The sequence below is a fragment of the Poecile atricapillus genome, chromosome 16 (genome assembly GCF_030490865.1).
Source record: "Poecile atricapillus isolate bPoeAtr1 chromosome 16, bPoeAtr1.hap1, whole genome shotgun sequence".
In the NCBI taxonomy this organism is placed as follows: domain Eukaryota; kingdom Metazoa; phylum Chordata; class Aves; order Passeriformes; family Paridae; genus Poecile; species Poecile atricapillus.
The window spans coordinates 12,074,390-12,090,326 of NC_081264.1; the positions used below are offsets into that span (position 1 = coordinate 12,074,390).

The following is a 15,937-nucleotide window of genomic DNA, read 5'->3' on the forward strand; positions in this document are numbered from 1 at the left end:
CTCCCTCCCAGCCGTGCTCTGCGCAGACCATGAGCTCATAACTGCGCTCTGCTCGCTGCTGAAACCCGAGAGGGCTCTGTTCCTCCATCTGGAGAGCCCTCCCTGGCCTCCCCAGCTGACCCAACCCAGGGATTGCTCAGCTGCTGTGAGAAAACAAAAGGGCCAGAGGGGAACTGTGCCGGTTTCCTGCCCACAGGAGGGGACAGGGAATTTCCAGGGAGTTCACAGCACCCTTCCCTTTCCATGCAAACACCAACCAGGGGCAAAGCAGATCTTGTAGAAAGGATAAAAACACTCCTTGTCAAAAAATGGAGGCATTCAAGGATAGCAATTACACCACAAAATGTAAGGCTTTGACAAATCTGCACCCTCAAATAAGGAATTCCAGTTCTGTACAGGGAATTCTGGCTACAAAACTCCAAAACTTCACCCTGGGCTCATGCGAAACATCCAGTTTGGAACTACAAAAGTGAAGCAAACCAGGAACAACGCAGGATTTGGGGTACCAGACCTGTTCCCACTTGGGAAGCACCATGGATGTGGTTGTTCCATGCTGGGCAGGACAAGTCTTTCAACATTTTTTGCTGACTGTTTGGAGCCCCCGGGGACAGCAATCCCCTGGGAGCTCTGAGGTTTGGGAATTTTTACAGACAAGCCTGTCCACAGAGGGCTGGGACTGAGGGAGATCAGCCAGTCCCTGCACTGGGGCTGATCACAGATTTGGGGGCTCTCCCGAGGTGGGGAGGACAGAATTTCCTTTCCTTTTCCTTGGCTGTGCTGTTCCAAGGGAATTGAAACACTGGGAGCAGCCTGAAGGCTGCAGCCCCCAACAGCCAGGGCAGCAGGAGAGCCAAGGGCAGTGCCAGCTGTGTGCACAGGGAAATGGAATAATGCCTGTTCCAGGTGAGCAGTTTATTACATTCAGAGCTGGTAGGGGTGAGGAACCTGTGGGAGAGCTCTGAGGGATGGGACCCAGCTGCAGGGGTGTCCCCTGCAGCCAAGTGTCACATCCATGGTTCCTGTTCAAGTGCGACTTGTGCGATTCCATCTGCACAATCCCACTCCCACATTCCAGGGATTTCCAGAAAATGGTATTTTTAAGGCTCTGCCCAGCACTGGCAGCACTGCTGGAATCAGCTGAGGCTCCTCCTTTTGTTAGAAGAATTTGTCCTTGTTTCTGTAGGAGACTGAGCCGGGAAGGGGTTCAGGATGCTGAGGATCACTGAGCATCAGGCCAAAAATGGCAGGAAAATGTTTCACTGGTCCCTGTGGCTCTGGGACCATCCAAAGGGTATGGACAGACAAACTACACGGAGCTACACCACCCCTCCCAACACTGCACATCACCTAAGGCAGGGCAAGGTTCTTCTCTAGGAACAATCTGCTCTTCCAGCAGAGCCCTTGCTGCTGTTTGGGAATGCACTTGGATCAATAACAGCCAGGAAAATGCGTGCAAGGGCTCAAAACGCTGCGGTGAATATTTGATAAAGGGAGAATTTAGCTTTCAGATTGCTTAGAAACATTTCTCCTGCAGCAGTGGAAAATGCAGGGTCTGACTGGACACAGCAGCCACTCGGCTTCTTCCTGGGCTGGGCAAGGGGTGGGAAGTATTTTTAAAAGACAAGGAGCCAAATTTCCTTTAGAAATCGGGTTCCAACATTCCTTTATGCCTTTGAAAATGCCCTCCCTGCCATGGCAGGGTCAGTTTTCTGGTGCAAATATCTGAAGGTAGGAAAAATGTTTCTAAAAAACTGTGCACAGGTTGCTGTATGTGGAAGGTACCCGAAATCTGACAGGTAGTTTTGGCTGCAAGGAAAAAAGTGCTCAGTACTAGACTGAAAAAAGCCCTTTGACTTCTAAGGCCAAGTTCTCCTGTTATCCCCTGCTCTAGTGATCAGTCTGGAGAAGAGTTCTCTTCCCTGGTTCATGGGATTTGGGACTGAATAAATCACCATGCAGGAGAATTCCCAGCTCTGGAGCTGTAGGAAGTGCTGCTCTAGCAGACTTCCATGTGCACACTGCAGTGGAAAGGGCCCTGTGTCCTTTCCACCTCAGTGCCTGCTGCTTCCCAAGCTCCACACTGTCAAAAGAAAAAGAACTGCTCCAAAGAAAAGGAGTTTTATAAAGTTCTGGGGTAGATTATTTGTTTTGTCTTAGTTTCTGCAGAGATTAAAAGAAAGAAAAAAAATAGCACCTTCTCAACAAGTCTTATTTTTTGCTATCTTGTGTATAAATATCAATAACCAAAATAGATCTTTCCTTGTCCCACGTTTCAGAACATCCTCTTGGGGAAACTGTAGCACCACAGAGAGGCAGTTTAGCCCCAGACAAATATTAAATGTAGCACCAGAGAAACTAAAGTCATAGGAAAGCTGCTCTCCCCTGGTGCCAGAGCATGAATATTTACACACACAAACTGCTGTCCGAGCCTCCCCGCCACGCCTGGGCCGTGCCCGCGCTGCAGCACGATTGGAATTCTCAGGATTACTAATGTGGGTGTAGAGATTCCTCCTCATCCTGCTGCATAAATGGGGCACTGGGTGGTGTCCAGCAGGGCCAGCAGCAGTGCCAAGGCTGGGCCTGCAGGAGCAGGGCTGCTCACAGCAGCGATCTACAGGGAATGTCGCTTACGCTCTCGACAAGGCATGCACGCGTCCACGTCTGCATACACAGGGGTTACATTCTTCTATATATAAGCAGGTTTTGTGTCTCTGGTTTGCTGCTGGGCCCTTGAACAGCTCCTTCCGGGCAAATCCTCCTTCTCACGTCGCCCAAAGCACTTCCAGCATCTCCCACTTCTTTCTTTCTCTCCACTCCTCACAGCTGCTGCTCAGGCTCTGGATTCCCTGGAGGAAAAGGGGAAACAATTTTCTCCAAGGGCACAGGGTTTGCTCCAGCCTAAGAAAGCAAAAGAATGGGGTTGGATGTTAATTATGTTGATGCATTTGGTGCAATAAAAGCTTCTTTTAAATTTATGCTTGAACCCTCCTACTGAATTTACGGACAAGAAGAGGTGGTGTGGAATTTATGGGGAGGATGGTTTGTGGCTCAGACAGGAGACAATGCCTTTGGCCCTGGGTACTGCAGATTCCTGGGAGCTCTCCTGCTTTCAAGGCTCCTTTTGGGTGCTCCATCTTCATTTACATCATTGTTTAACATAACACCTAACAAGAATGTGAACTTTTAGGGAAGCCATTAAATTTGTTCCAGGTAGGCAGTGGGGTGCAGGGAGTATCACGGGAGACTGGAAGAACTCACTCATTCCTGGTTCTGCCACTGATTAGATTTGTGGCCTCGGGCAAACCACTGCTTTCACTTCTGCTGGAAAATGAGGGCACTAATAACTTCTTTGCCTCACAGGTGGGCTGCGAGCCTTAATTAATAAAGCACTCAGAGAAAGGCACCCATCTAAGTGCAAATTAGCAGGAGAGGTGCCCAAGGGGCATCTGCGATGAAATTCCCATTTTCCAGCGTTTATCTCCCAGTTTGTTGATAGCAGCCCTTGCTGGGGCAGATGCCACGGATATCTGTTGGCAGGCTGTGACAAGGAGAGATCCTAGAGAAAGCCACACGGAGAAATCTCCGCTGGGATGAGGTGATTTCACCGGCTGGGAGCAGGGGGGGAGCCGCTGACGGTGCAAGCGCAGCAGCTATGAAGTCACAGTGTAATTAGGGCTGGCCAACAGCTTTGGGGCAGATCCTGAACTGCCTTACTCCAGAATCCCCTCCCTTCCTGCTGTCCTGCTCTGCTCATGCCAGCGGGAAGGTAGCAGGAGACAGCCTTGGGAAGTGCTGAACATCCAGGGAAAGAGGTGAATTCCGGACTCTGAGCAGAATCACAGAGTATCCCGAGTGGGAAGGGACCCACAGGGATCATCAGCCCAACTCCTGACTCCAGCACACCCCAGCAACCCCACCCTGTGCCTGAGAGCTGTGCCCAGCCTTGGGGCTGTGACCTCTCCCTGCTCCAGCCACCTGGAATGCCTCTGGTTCCTCGGCAGAAGGAACCGTGTCTGCTTTATGCCAGTTCCTGCCAGCTGGGCACAGGATGTGGCAATTCCTGCCTCTCCCTCCCTCATTCCCAGCCTTGCTTTCTAGTTTCAAGAAATCTGAAGTAACAGTGGGGATAGCTGGAGGGAGGAAGGTTGGGGTGAACCCTCCAGAGGTGAAGCACATTTCCAATCTGGCTGTGGTCAAGGCTGTCAGCCAGCCCCATCCATCCCAGGGCAGCTGCACCTCCATGCTCCACCTCCCACACCTCACCTGCCCTCTGGAAGTACTGGAGCATCCCAAAGTGGTTCAGCAGAGCTGCTTGGCTTTTTTTGGCAGAAGGTAAACAGGAGAGGTGTTTGCTGTGTGGGAAGGGACAAACACAGCTACACAAAACCAGCAGCAGGGCACGGGGAGCCAGGGATAGCCCAGGGCTCGGAACATGACCCTGCTCAGCCTGCACACACAGCCCCTTCCTGCAGCCCTGTGTGCCCAGGGACATCACACAGCACCACGGCATTCCCCAGACCTGGAAACACCACCAGGAGGGGATCTGGGCAGCCCTGTGTGCCCAGGGACATCACACAGCACCAGGGCATTCCCCAGACCTGGAAACACCACCAGGAGGGGATCTGGGCAGCCCTGTGTGCCCAGGGACAGGCACAGCACCATGGCATTCTCCAGACCTGGAAACACCACCAGGAGGGGATCTGGGCAGCCCTGTGTGCCCAGGGACATCCCACAGCACCACAGGATTCCCCAGACCTGGAAACACCACCAGGAGGGGATCTGGGCAGCCCTGTGTGCCCAGGGACATCACACAGCACCACGGCATTCTCCAGACCTGGAAACACCACCAGGAGGGGATCTGGGCAGCCCTGTGTGCCCAGGGACATCACACAGCACCACGGCATTCTCCAGACCTGGAAACACCACCAGGAGGGGATCTGGGCAGCCCTGTGTGCCCAGGGACATCACACAGCACCATGGGATTCTCCAGACCTGGAAACACCACCAGGAGGGGATCTGGGCACCTGCACTCCCCACACAGGAACTCCCCAGAGCAGGGCACAGTCAGGGCTGTGAGTGTGGCACTGTACAAAGCAGGAGGATGTGGCTGCCTCCACTCCAGGAGGTGAGATATTTACTCAAGTTACACTGGAATAAAGAGTTCAGGAGTTGATTAAAGGATTTCCTCCACAGCAAAACCATTTAATCCTTATTTATTATTTCTCCTGTAGCAGCACTTGCAACTGCCAAGCTCTGAACTCTTGTCCTGCTGTGCCACCCATGGCTGGCAACAGATCATCCGTGGTGTCACTGTATGTTACAAACTGTCTCTTTGCATCACTTAATGTATAGAAAATCTATAAAAACCTGTAAAAGTTGATAAATCCTCGAACATCTTGAACTCTAAGCGATAAATCTGCTCCAGGGCAGGCAAAGAGCTCAGCACAATGTTTATGCATCTCACAAGCCCCATTCTAAGGGCTTAAATGGCTCTTAAGTTTTGCATCAGCCTCGTGCTGGCCTTCTGCAGGAAGGTGAATTTCATGGAAAGAATAAAAGAGAACCCCAGAATCCTGGCCCTGAGCCCATCTCTCAATAAACCAATTTTGAATATCCTAGGCTGTGTTAAAGCCATTTCTGGGTGCATATTGGCTGCATTGCCAGTATCTGACTCATTAATGGAATATACTTTGAGCCAATTCTGATCTCATTTACAGCACCGTAAATCCAGGGCAACCCAATTGACTCCAGTGGAGTTACTCCAAATTTCCCACAATAGGCACTCAGCAGACAGAGTGAAATTTGGTACTTTGGGTCTGAAAAAGGCTGTGGAAAGCCAAACTACATCCCATTTGTACTGGGGTGGATAGTAAGTGGGAAAGAGAGCCAGCATATCCCTTCTGCAGAGCTGCTGAAAAATTGATTATTTTATGTGCCATTCTTAAAAAGCTGAAACTTTGGGGGAAACTGTCCACAACCATCAGCATTTTCATTTCCTTATAAAATAAAAAGAATTATGTCTGAGTGCCTATATGAAAACTGCAGTGTCTGTTGGAAACACGGATGGGAGCGGTAAGAAAAAATTCAGTTCTTTTGAAATTTTTTCATGGGATCTTACATTCCCTTTGGTGATGTATCCCTCTGTGCCTGGGCATTTAGGGAGAGACAGATTTTGCTCAGAAAGTTGCTCTCAACCATTACACAAGTGCAGCAATAAGGTTCTGAGACAACAAATGGCTTTGGTTGCAAAACCACCTCAGCCAACCTCGCCACATCCTGGTGCTTTGACACACACAGGCAGCTCCACTTCCCGCTAATCTGGAATTCTCCAGCCTTATCCCACAGCTTTACCAAAAATCTAAGCTGCTTTTCTCATGGATGCTGAGAGGGATGGGCATGAAACGACTCAGGTAGGGGGTCCAGTGTCTCTTAGCACTTCTCTGACTGATCTTTATTCAGGGAGGGGAGGAGAAGCCGCCTTTGGGCAGCACCTGCACGAAGCCAGAGCAGAGTTTGAGCTGCAGGCTCCGGCAGCAGCCGGAAAAAGGAGTTCTGCTCACGGCTACTGTGTCAGCATGGAACCGCTCCTTTTAAATGGATTACACGGGCCACTCGCTTGGCACACGTCCCACCGCTAATAAACAAAATAACAGTTATTGATATATTGAAAGGGAAAAATATATCCAAGGGCTTGGATCGCTGAGGGCACGCTGGAGGCAGGGACTAAACGAGGCACAATCGCTTCGGTCCTCGCTCAGCAGCAGCTTAATGAGGGAACAAGGGCTGGGCAAGAGCCCTGACAAATTCCCAAGCAGCCCCATCCGTGTGCACTCACACTTCATTAGCATCTCCGCGGGAGATGGAAGGGCAGCTTGGAAGACCAAAAAACAATTAGGAGGGGTTCAAGAGCACTAGGGACGAACTGGGAAGAATGGCGTGTCCGGGAGATCTTTGCATAGGAAGACCAGGGAACGCAGACAGTAAAAAAATACATTTGAGTTCCAAGCCTGCCACAAAGACTGTCCTGCTTGGCCTCGGTCCACCTGTGGAATGAGCCATTTCTGGGCTGCTGTTTGTTTGTGCAAACTCTGATGTTTATCGGGAGACTTAATGCTGAAGGTTTCCTTTATTCAGTTTTAGCTGTGAGACTGGGGTGAGGGTGGTGGGGACCTTTGGTTTTTTTGAGCAGGATGCTTGCCACTGGGAAGGACTGGCTTTTTCCTGATCCAGAAGGATAAACAACAGAGCCTGCCTCTTTGTGTGTGAGGGACACACACGGGGTGCACGAGAGGCTGGATGTTTGTCCTGGTGCAGAACCAGCTCTCTGCATCTGCACTGCCTCTGGTCCTTCGTTTGCTCTGCTCTCCTGCACAGCTCAGTGGGACACCTCCAGAAATCTTATCAACCCAGTTTTAATACAGATAATTAACTGCACTGAGACTTTGGACAGAGTGGCTCTGCATGAACCTCGCAGCAAACAGTGGGGGGAATTCCTGGCAACACAGTGGGCACGGAACCAGGCTGGTGGAGCTGGCAGGGACAAGTAGGGTTTGATTTTAATACACTGCCACTCCTGAACTAACAGAGCGAAATACAAGTGACATTGTATGCCAAACTGGCACCTGACAACTATACTTCATGCCCTGGTTGGATGTTTCAAGGTGATGTCAGATTACATATCACAAAACTGCCAGTTGCAAAGCATCCGTCCCCAAATCCCAAGCACGGTCCGCAGATGCAAGGCGGTCACACGCAGTGGCCCTAATCCTGCTCTGCCTGGCATCACCCAGGGCTGTGAGAGCAGGAGGGGCTCCCTGGAGCACGGGATTATTCCCTGAGCTGTGCTCTTGTGTGAAGCCACACGGAGCTGAGGGAACGAGCACCAACCTCCTGCCTCAGAAGCCGTACGTACGCTCACAGCAGCCAACACTGCTGCCTCTTGAAAAAGCAGGAGGGGAACTCGAGGAACAGCCCAAGCTGAAACTGGCCTTTTCCTCTTTTCTCTGTTCCTTCTGCAACCACCAGATCACGAGACAAAGGCTGACTCTGCAGGGCACTCGTTAACTGTACAAGTTACTCTCCTCTTACCAGCCTTTCCATGAAATCCCAAGATCACAAGTGGTTAGAGGCTGGACTTCCCAGCTTGTTGCAGGACAATGTTATTGTCACTGCAGAGTTCTCTGAGGATGGCAGAAAAATACCTGTTTTGTTCAGAAATACTCTGCTGAGGTAATCAAACAGTGTCTTACCTCATCTTCATGGCTAACAGAGCTCACTGCACTGTCACTGGGGCTCTGAGACTCTGCAGACTGTCAGAAACCTCCACTGGCAGAAGCAAATTACTGCTCAGGATGAAAAGATTATTAATGGCCAGAATAACCGAGGAACTGAGGTGTAGATGACACAGTTAATTATTCTGGGCTTCCATTGTACTTTCATCTGCAGCTTGGTCACTTGTGCATTAGAAGCGTGGCAGGAGTGGGACAGGCTGCACACAGGGACAGCCAGGAGAGTGTCACCAGCCTGTTCATCGCCACATCTCACACCTCGATCCCTGAAACCGCTTCCCATCACACACCAGGAGCTCCTTTGCAGCCTTACATGTGTATTTGTGTCCAGGAGCATCTGGGGGCAGGACGGTGCTGCCCAAGGAATTCGCCTCGGAGGAGCCCAGGATAACACTTGGCTTTTCCACAGCCTCTCATCAAAGCCATTTGTAAGCAACTGGTGGGCAGAAATGAGCATCAACAGCAGAAGAGACTGGGGAAAAGAATAGTGTCTGCCCAATAAACCTTCACTAAAATTAATACTCTGAACAGCTCTGGCCTCGTGGGACTGCCAGGAAGTCTGGGCTGAGTGTGTGCATGGATCACCAGGGCCAGCTAACAGGCTCCCTCTGCCAGCCCCGCTCACCTGCCACCTTCTCTGCTTGGGATGGAGTCCCAGACTGGGCAGGGAGGAATTTCCCTGGCTTGGTAGAAAGAAAAGGACATTTGAGACACTAGATAAGGGAGATCAATGCAGCTCCCCCTTGGATTTCAGCTCGTGTTTGTGCTCAGAGAGGCCAGCAAGGCAGACGGGTGGTTTTGCTTCCAAACACTGGAACCAAACTTGCCACAAACTGACGGGGAGGGAGAGATGTGTTTGCTCTGCTCCTGACCACAGTCCCACACCACTGACACCACCTCTGAGGGCTTTGCTGGGCACAGCCCTGCAGGCACCAGCCAGTGCCTGTTTTTATAGAAATTGAGGTTTTGATTCATCAAAACCCCACAGTTCTGCTGTGTTTTTGTTTCAAAGAAAGCTTTCCAAAGGTGACCAGAAGAACCTCCCGCCAGACTCAGCAGTTGTGGCTCCGATGGATGACAACAATGCCCTCCCCCAGTGTGCACATGCAGTGCAAACACACAGACCTGCTGGAAAACCTCATTTTAAACTCTCTGATAACCTGACTTCCTCTCCACACTACCCCTATCCAAGCTGGTGGGATACCAGTGCACGCTGAAAGTTAGACATGCGCTGAAATTGTTCTCTGAGCACAGACAGACGCTGGGAGGTGTTTATGATGCAATTTAGAGCACCCAAAAGAGAAGCCCATGCTCCTTAGGTCTGTGGCGACAAATCCACAACCCAAAGAACACTACAGAGCACCCAAAATCCCTGAGGTGACCCCACTTATACTCAGTATCCCTGAATGCTCCCAGGGCTGAGGGTGCAGAGCTGTCCCCACAAGGCCTGGAGCTGTCACCAGATGACAACAACGAAGGTTAGAGGATCAGGAAGGTCCTGACTCCCTGCTGCTCATTTGTTCAGTGGCTCTGGAGCACAGACACAGCAGTAACTGGACTTGGGTGCTTTTCCTGGCCAGTCCCCTGGGGGAGAACCCCTGGCACTGGGCAAGGTATTGTCCAAAACACAGAGCCAACGTCCCAGGCTGCCCCACTGGACTTTCCACCCAGTGACCTTAGCGATGGGTGCCCGTGGGTCTAAAGCCCACCAGGGAACGACAGGACACGGGGAAAGTTCCTCCACGCAAAAGAAGGCTGGAGGTTTGGCAGGCACGGGTGTGCGGGGCATCCTCCAGCTCCAGGGACAACACGGGACCAGCTCGGCTCCCCCTGAGCTGCCCTGTGTCGCTGCCGGGCACGGAGCTCAAATTGCCCCACGAGAGCACGGGTGGCGCGGGCGGAGGGGAGCCACGGGGGTGGGAGCCGTGAAAAGTTTGGGGAAGGGGAAAGGGGGCGTTTGAGAAGTCCTGGGAAAGGGGGAGAGGAGAGAGAGAAAGTGGGGATGGAAGAGACGGGGGAAGAGGTGAAAGCGACAGGTCGGTGCGACCCGGCACCGGCGGTCCGGGGAGAAGAGACGGGGAAAGGATTAGGAGAGGAAGAAGGACAGGGAAAGGAGAGGGATGCCCGTACGGACAGCCCGTGGCTCGGTGCGCTGCCGCGATCAGCCCTCGCAGCCCGGCGAGGCGCGGGTACCGCGGACAGCGCGCTCCGCCGGGCCGGACCGAGCCGAGCCCCCGCTCCCGCCGCCCGTCCCGAGCCCCGCCGGCCGCCCCGTCCCGCGCCCACCTGTTGCGCGTCCCGCCTGCTCCCCGCTCCGTCCAGCGCCCCTCTCCCTAGAGGCTCCTCCTGCGGATCAGCCAGGCCAGCGCGGCCGCGGGCGTGAGCGCACAGAGCAGCCCCGCCACGGCGGCCAGGCGGCGGGCGGCCGAGGGGCCGCGGCCCCGCGCCTTGCGCCGCTGCTCCAGCTCATCGCCCAGGCGGCGCAGGCGGGCGGCGACCCGGCGGGCGGCGGCCTCGGGCCGGGCGGCGCGGCCGGGGCCGCAGGGGCTGCAGGGCGCGGGGGGGCCGCGCAGCGCGCACGGGCACATGGCTGCGTCCGCTCGCCGCCGAGCCCGCCGAGTGTGCGGCGGGCGGGACGCGGGCGGGACACGGGGGGGACGGGGGGTTACATCATCCCCCGCGGGGCGGTGCTCGGCCGCGGGCGGAGAGGGGGGAGCGAGGAGACGGCGCGGGGGTGGGGGACAGGGGGGCCAGCGGTTGGGTGTGGGACGGTCTGGTGTCCTGCGGTGGTGTGGGGGCAGAGGGATGGGGGACAGCATGGGGATGGAGGGGACAGCACAGGGATGTGGGTGATGGTGCGGGGATAGAAGGACATGGGGGGGGCTGGGGGGAACTGTGCTTGTGGGGTGGGACATTCTGGTATCCAGGGATGGGTGGGAGTTCAGTGGGGCAGCAAGGGGGGGGATGGATGGATGGATGGATGGATGGATGGATGGATGGATGGAGGGATGGACAGTGTTGGGATAGAGGGTCAGCACGGGATGCAGGGACATTGGAATGACGGTGTGGGACAGGGAGTGGAGGTTACAGTGCTTGTGTGGGGGAAGATTCTGGTATCCAGGGTGGGAGTTTGATGGGACAGTGCAGGAACGGGGGGATAGTGTGGGAATGGAGGGGACAATGTGGGATAGAGGGGACAGGGGGGGAAGATGGGACAGAAGGGTCAGTGTGGGGATGGAGGGACAGTTTGGGGACAGAGAGGACAGTGGAACAGAGGGGACAGCGTCGGGATAGAGGGGAAGTGTGGGGAAGGTGGGACAGTGTGGGACAGAGGGGATAGCAGGGGGATGGAGGGGACAGCGTGGGAACTGTGGGGATAGTGGGGACAGTGTGGGGACAATGTGGGGATAGAGGGGACTGTGGGACAGAGGGGACAGCGTGGGGATAGAGGGACAGTGCGAGGCTGCGGATGACTGTGGGCTGGAGGAGGGGACAGCGAGGAGATGCAGGGGGGCAGTGAGGGGATTACACAGAGCCGGAGCCGATTTCATCACCCACAGCATTACGGATTCGGATCACATTTCGGGTGGCCGAGGCAGCAGCGCACAGCCCCCGGCACTGACCCGGGGCCCGCGGGACCTCCGCAGCTGCCAGGGCACAGGAGCAGGGCTGGCAGCCCCGGGCAGGGCTCCCTGCACACACCAGCCCTGGGAGGGACACGGGGGATCTCTGTGGGGCAGGATCACTCCAAACTGGCCTGTTTCCCCCCCTGCTTTGTAAAGAAGCTGCTGCAAACCTCCTGGCAAATCATCCCAGCCCATCCATCCTCCCTGGAACAGCCCCACATCCTGCTGGTCTGCAATCCCATCACTGGCAGGGCTCACCAGCACGTGCACCCCTGGGAGACCCCTCCTCCAAGTCCCTCCAAGTGATTGTTTTGTAGGGAAAACTAGTCACAAAATCACAGACTGGTTTGGGCTGGAAAGGACCTTAAATGTCATCCCATTCCACCCCTGCCATGGGCAGGGACACCTTCCACTGTCCCAGGCTGCTCCAGCCCCCTCCAACCAGGCTTGGAACACTTCCAGGGATCCAGGGGCAGCCACAGCTGCTCTGGGCACCCTGTGCCAGAGGTGTCACAGTCCCCAGTTGTCCCCAGTCCCTCTCCAGCTCTCCTGGAGCCCCTTTAGGCCCTGGAAGGGGCTCTGAGGTGTCCCTGGAGCCTTCTCTTCTCCAGGTGAGCACCCCCAGCTCTCCCAGCCTGGCTCCAGAGCAGAGGGGCTCCAGCCCTTGGAGCAGCTCCTCCTCTGCTCTCACTCCAGCTGCTCCAGGTCCTTCTCATGTTGGGCACCTCCCAGCCAGGGGCAGCTCTGCAGGTGGGGTCTCACCTGAGCAGGGCAGAGGGACAGAATCCCCCCTCCCTTCCTGCTGCCCCTGCTGGGGGCTCAGCCGAGGGCAGGGGGGTTTTGGGGTCCAGCACACATGGCCAGGGCATGGCCAGCCTTCACCCACCTGTCTTTGGTAGGGTTTCTACATACAGGAGATCCTTCCCTAAACAGGGTAGCTTGGGCTTTTCCTGGACACCATGTTCATTAAGTTGGGTTTTATAAACAGCACAGGCAGCAATGAGCTGTAGAGGACAGAAACCAGCAAGTGGCCAGTGAGGAAGGGAGGGGTGGACACCAGGGTGGGGGTAACTGCACAAGCTGCTGCTGAGAGCAAGGGCTGTGTTTTATAGTCTGTTCTAGAAGGAGCAGCTCTTTGACTTACACCAACACATCACTTACCTGTTTGAGTTCCTTGAGGGCTCCACAGGAATTGTACTGAAGACTTGAGTACTCGTGGCCTCTCTGCTCCCCTGGATTGGCTGAAGCAGCAGAAGCTTTGCAGCCGTGGTTCAGCATCACTCGAACGCAGCCTTTGAGCTTCGAGGTGTGTCGATACTGGAGAGGAACTGGGACAAGTTTGTGTCCTCCCCAAAACACCATGAAAATGGCAGCTCTCGGGCTGTGGTGGCTGCGGGAGGCGGGTGTGATTCAAGCAGCAAAACTCCTTCCCAGCAGGTGCGATGGGCACAGCAGTGATGGGGCCACCCCTGCCCACCCGCCCGGCTTCAGACGTGGCCAAGAGAAAGGCAAAAATGCCCTAAGAGAGGTACATCGGTCACTCAGAGCGGCCACTTCCTTGCGCAACAGCCCTCTCGTCGGAGCGGCTTCTCCCCGCGGGACCAGCCCTGGCTGTGAGGGGCTGAGGGCTCCCAGCGGGGCCGGCCACGGCTGAGGGCTCCAGCGGGACCGGCCATGGCTGTGAGGGGCTGAGGGCTCCAGCGGAACCGGCCCTGGCTGTGAGGGGCTGAGGGCTCCAGCGGGACCGGCCACGGCTGAGGGCTCCAGCGGGACCGGCCACGGCTGAGGGCTCCCAGAGGGGCTCTGGCTGCCCAGCGGGACCCGGCCCTGTCCCCGGCCACGGCTGAGGGCTCCCAGCGGGGCTCTGGGTGCACAGCGGGACCCTGCCCTGTCCCCGGCCATGGCTGAGGGCTCCCAGCGCGGCCCAGAGCCCAGACCGACCCTGCTGTCGCGGCCTCCCTCGGCCGCCCGCGGCTCTCCAGAGCCAAACCGGGCTCTCAGGCCGCTATCGCCGCCCTCGTGTAGGGACCACAAAATGACAGCCCCGGCCCCATCACCGGCTTCATTCCCGAGCACCGGCCCCGGCCCCAACACCGGCTTCATTCCCGGGCACCGGCGCCGGTCCCGACGGCGGCGGCGGAACCTTGTGGCGGCGGAACGCGCGGGCGCGGGGCGCGGTTTCCGGGCCGCGCCGGGCCGGCCCCGCCGCCATGGCCGCGGTGCCGGCGGAGCGGGAGCGGCCCCGCCGGCGGGAAGAGCGGGCCGGGGGCGCGAAGCGGCGGCGGCGGGAGGAGCCCCCTCAGGAGCCACCGGAGGAGTCCCGGGAGAGGCCGGGAGAGACCCCGCGGGAGCCCCCGGCCGAGCCCGGGTACCTGGCGCTGGCCCGCGGGCTGTTGGCCGGTGGCGCCCCGGGCCGCCGCAGCCCGGAGCCCGCCCGGCCCGCCGGGGAGGCCGCGGGGGACGGAGCCGGAGATGGGGACGATCTCCTGGGGCAGCTGATCCGAGACCTGGTAGGGGTCGGTGGTGGGGCTGTGCCGGGGCCGGGCCGGGCCCCAGGAGGGGAGGGCGGGCGCGGGGTCGCGGCGGGGCCGGGTGCCGGAGCACGGAGAGGGGCTGAGCAATCACCGGGAGGCGGACAGCAAAGCAGGCGTAAAACTTCTGTTCCTGTGTGCTTATTTATAACCTCAGCTTCTGAATATACACCCTTCTACAAAGTTCTAACCCTTCAAAATCTGCTCGTCCTGTGTAATGGCACGGGGTGGGATTGTTGAGGTGTTCTGTGCGGGGCTAGGAGTTGGGCTTGATGATCCTCGAGGGTCCTTTCCAACTGGAAATATTCCGTGACTCTGTGAAATAATACTTTTTTTTTTTCCTCTTTAAGTTTTTTGTTGTTTACCCAGGCAGCTTGATGCGGGTGCAGTAATCAAGGATATCCTGCTTTGTGACACAGCAGCGTAGTAAGAAAATAAGCTCTAATTCTTTAAATAAAGGAGTTAATTTGGAAATAGTCTTAAATACAGTTCTGAACCAGATAAAGGTTATTTTGGTAAATCCTCTAAATGCCATAGAGATGTTATTTACAGTATAGGAAAACTTGGGGGGAAACCCATTTTCTTGTTTCTCACTAACCTCACTATGACTAATTACTCTTTGCTTAAAAAAATTAAAAGGAACAGATTAAATTTCTGTCTGCAAGGCACAAATTAATCCATTTACAGAATTAGTGCTCCATTAGCACACAGGAGCCCGAATCTGTCTCAGAGGGGCTGGTTATATTTGAGTTTTGGACTCATTCCAGTAGACTTTTAGACAGACTGGTGCTGACTTAACATCCCCGCTTCCTTGTGCTGAGGACAAGCTGTAGGAATTTTTGGGGTGTGGGGTCTGCCCCTAATGTTGGGATTGCATTAGCATGGAATCAGTACAAGTTTGTGCTGTGCCTTGAGAACCTCAGGCAGATCCCAAATCAGGATCATCCCCTGCCTCTTGGCACTTTCCTAACCCCCATTCCTTTGTTTCTTTGTAGGTCTCTTCTGCAGCTACTCCTCATTTAAACTTGGACCCCTTTGCAGCACCAAAGTAGGAAAAAAAGGCACTTCAGGGTTTTATTTGAAGCAGGGTATAAATCCTCTTCCAGCTCAGTTTATAAAAAGCCTGTGTAGCTGTTTTTTGCTCTTTTCCCCTCCTTTCCTTGAGAGCACCGTTGGTGTTGAGCGTTGTGTCAGCACTGCTGTGTCCTTGCAGGGAGACCTCTGTGCATCCAGCCAGCCCAGGATCTGCTGCTTGGACACGAGTCAAGTCCAATTTGGAAGGAGCACATCCATGGTGGTGCCGTGCCTGAGCTCCTGAGCCTGGAGCTAACAATCCTTGCCCAGTGGCTCCTCTGATTTGTTTGCGCAGCCTGTGGCTCCAGAGCGGTTCTGTGGCTGCTGGAGCCGAGCGGGATCACATCTGGCCAGCTCGGAGCCTGCCTGCATGTGGCCGTGGAGAGGTTCCCTTTGTGTTTTCCTTTGCTGTCCCTGT

The 15,937-nt window shown here is 55.4% G+C and overlaps 1 protein-coding gene across 1 annotated transcript in view; it reads left to right on the forward strand.

Annotated features, from left to right (window-relative positions):
• The first annotated feature begins 13,992 nt into the window (after positions 1 to 13,992).
• FBXW8 (F-box and WD repeat domain containing 8) overlaps positions 13,993 to 15,937 on the forward strand; it is a 51,115-nt gene continuing 49,170 nt past the window's right edge. The window contains exon 1 of the mRNA XM_058851303.1: positions 13,993 to 14,424. Coding sequence (XP_058707286.1) covers positions 14,125 to 14,424 — 300 coding nt within the window. The 5' untranslated portion in view covers positions 13,993 to 14,124. The remainder of the gene's footprint in view (positions 14,425 to 15,937) is intronic.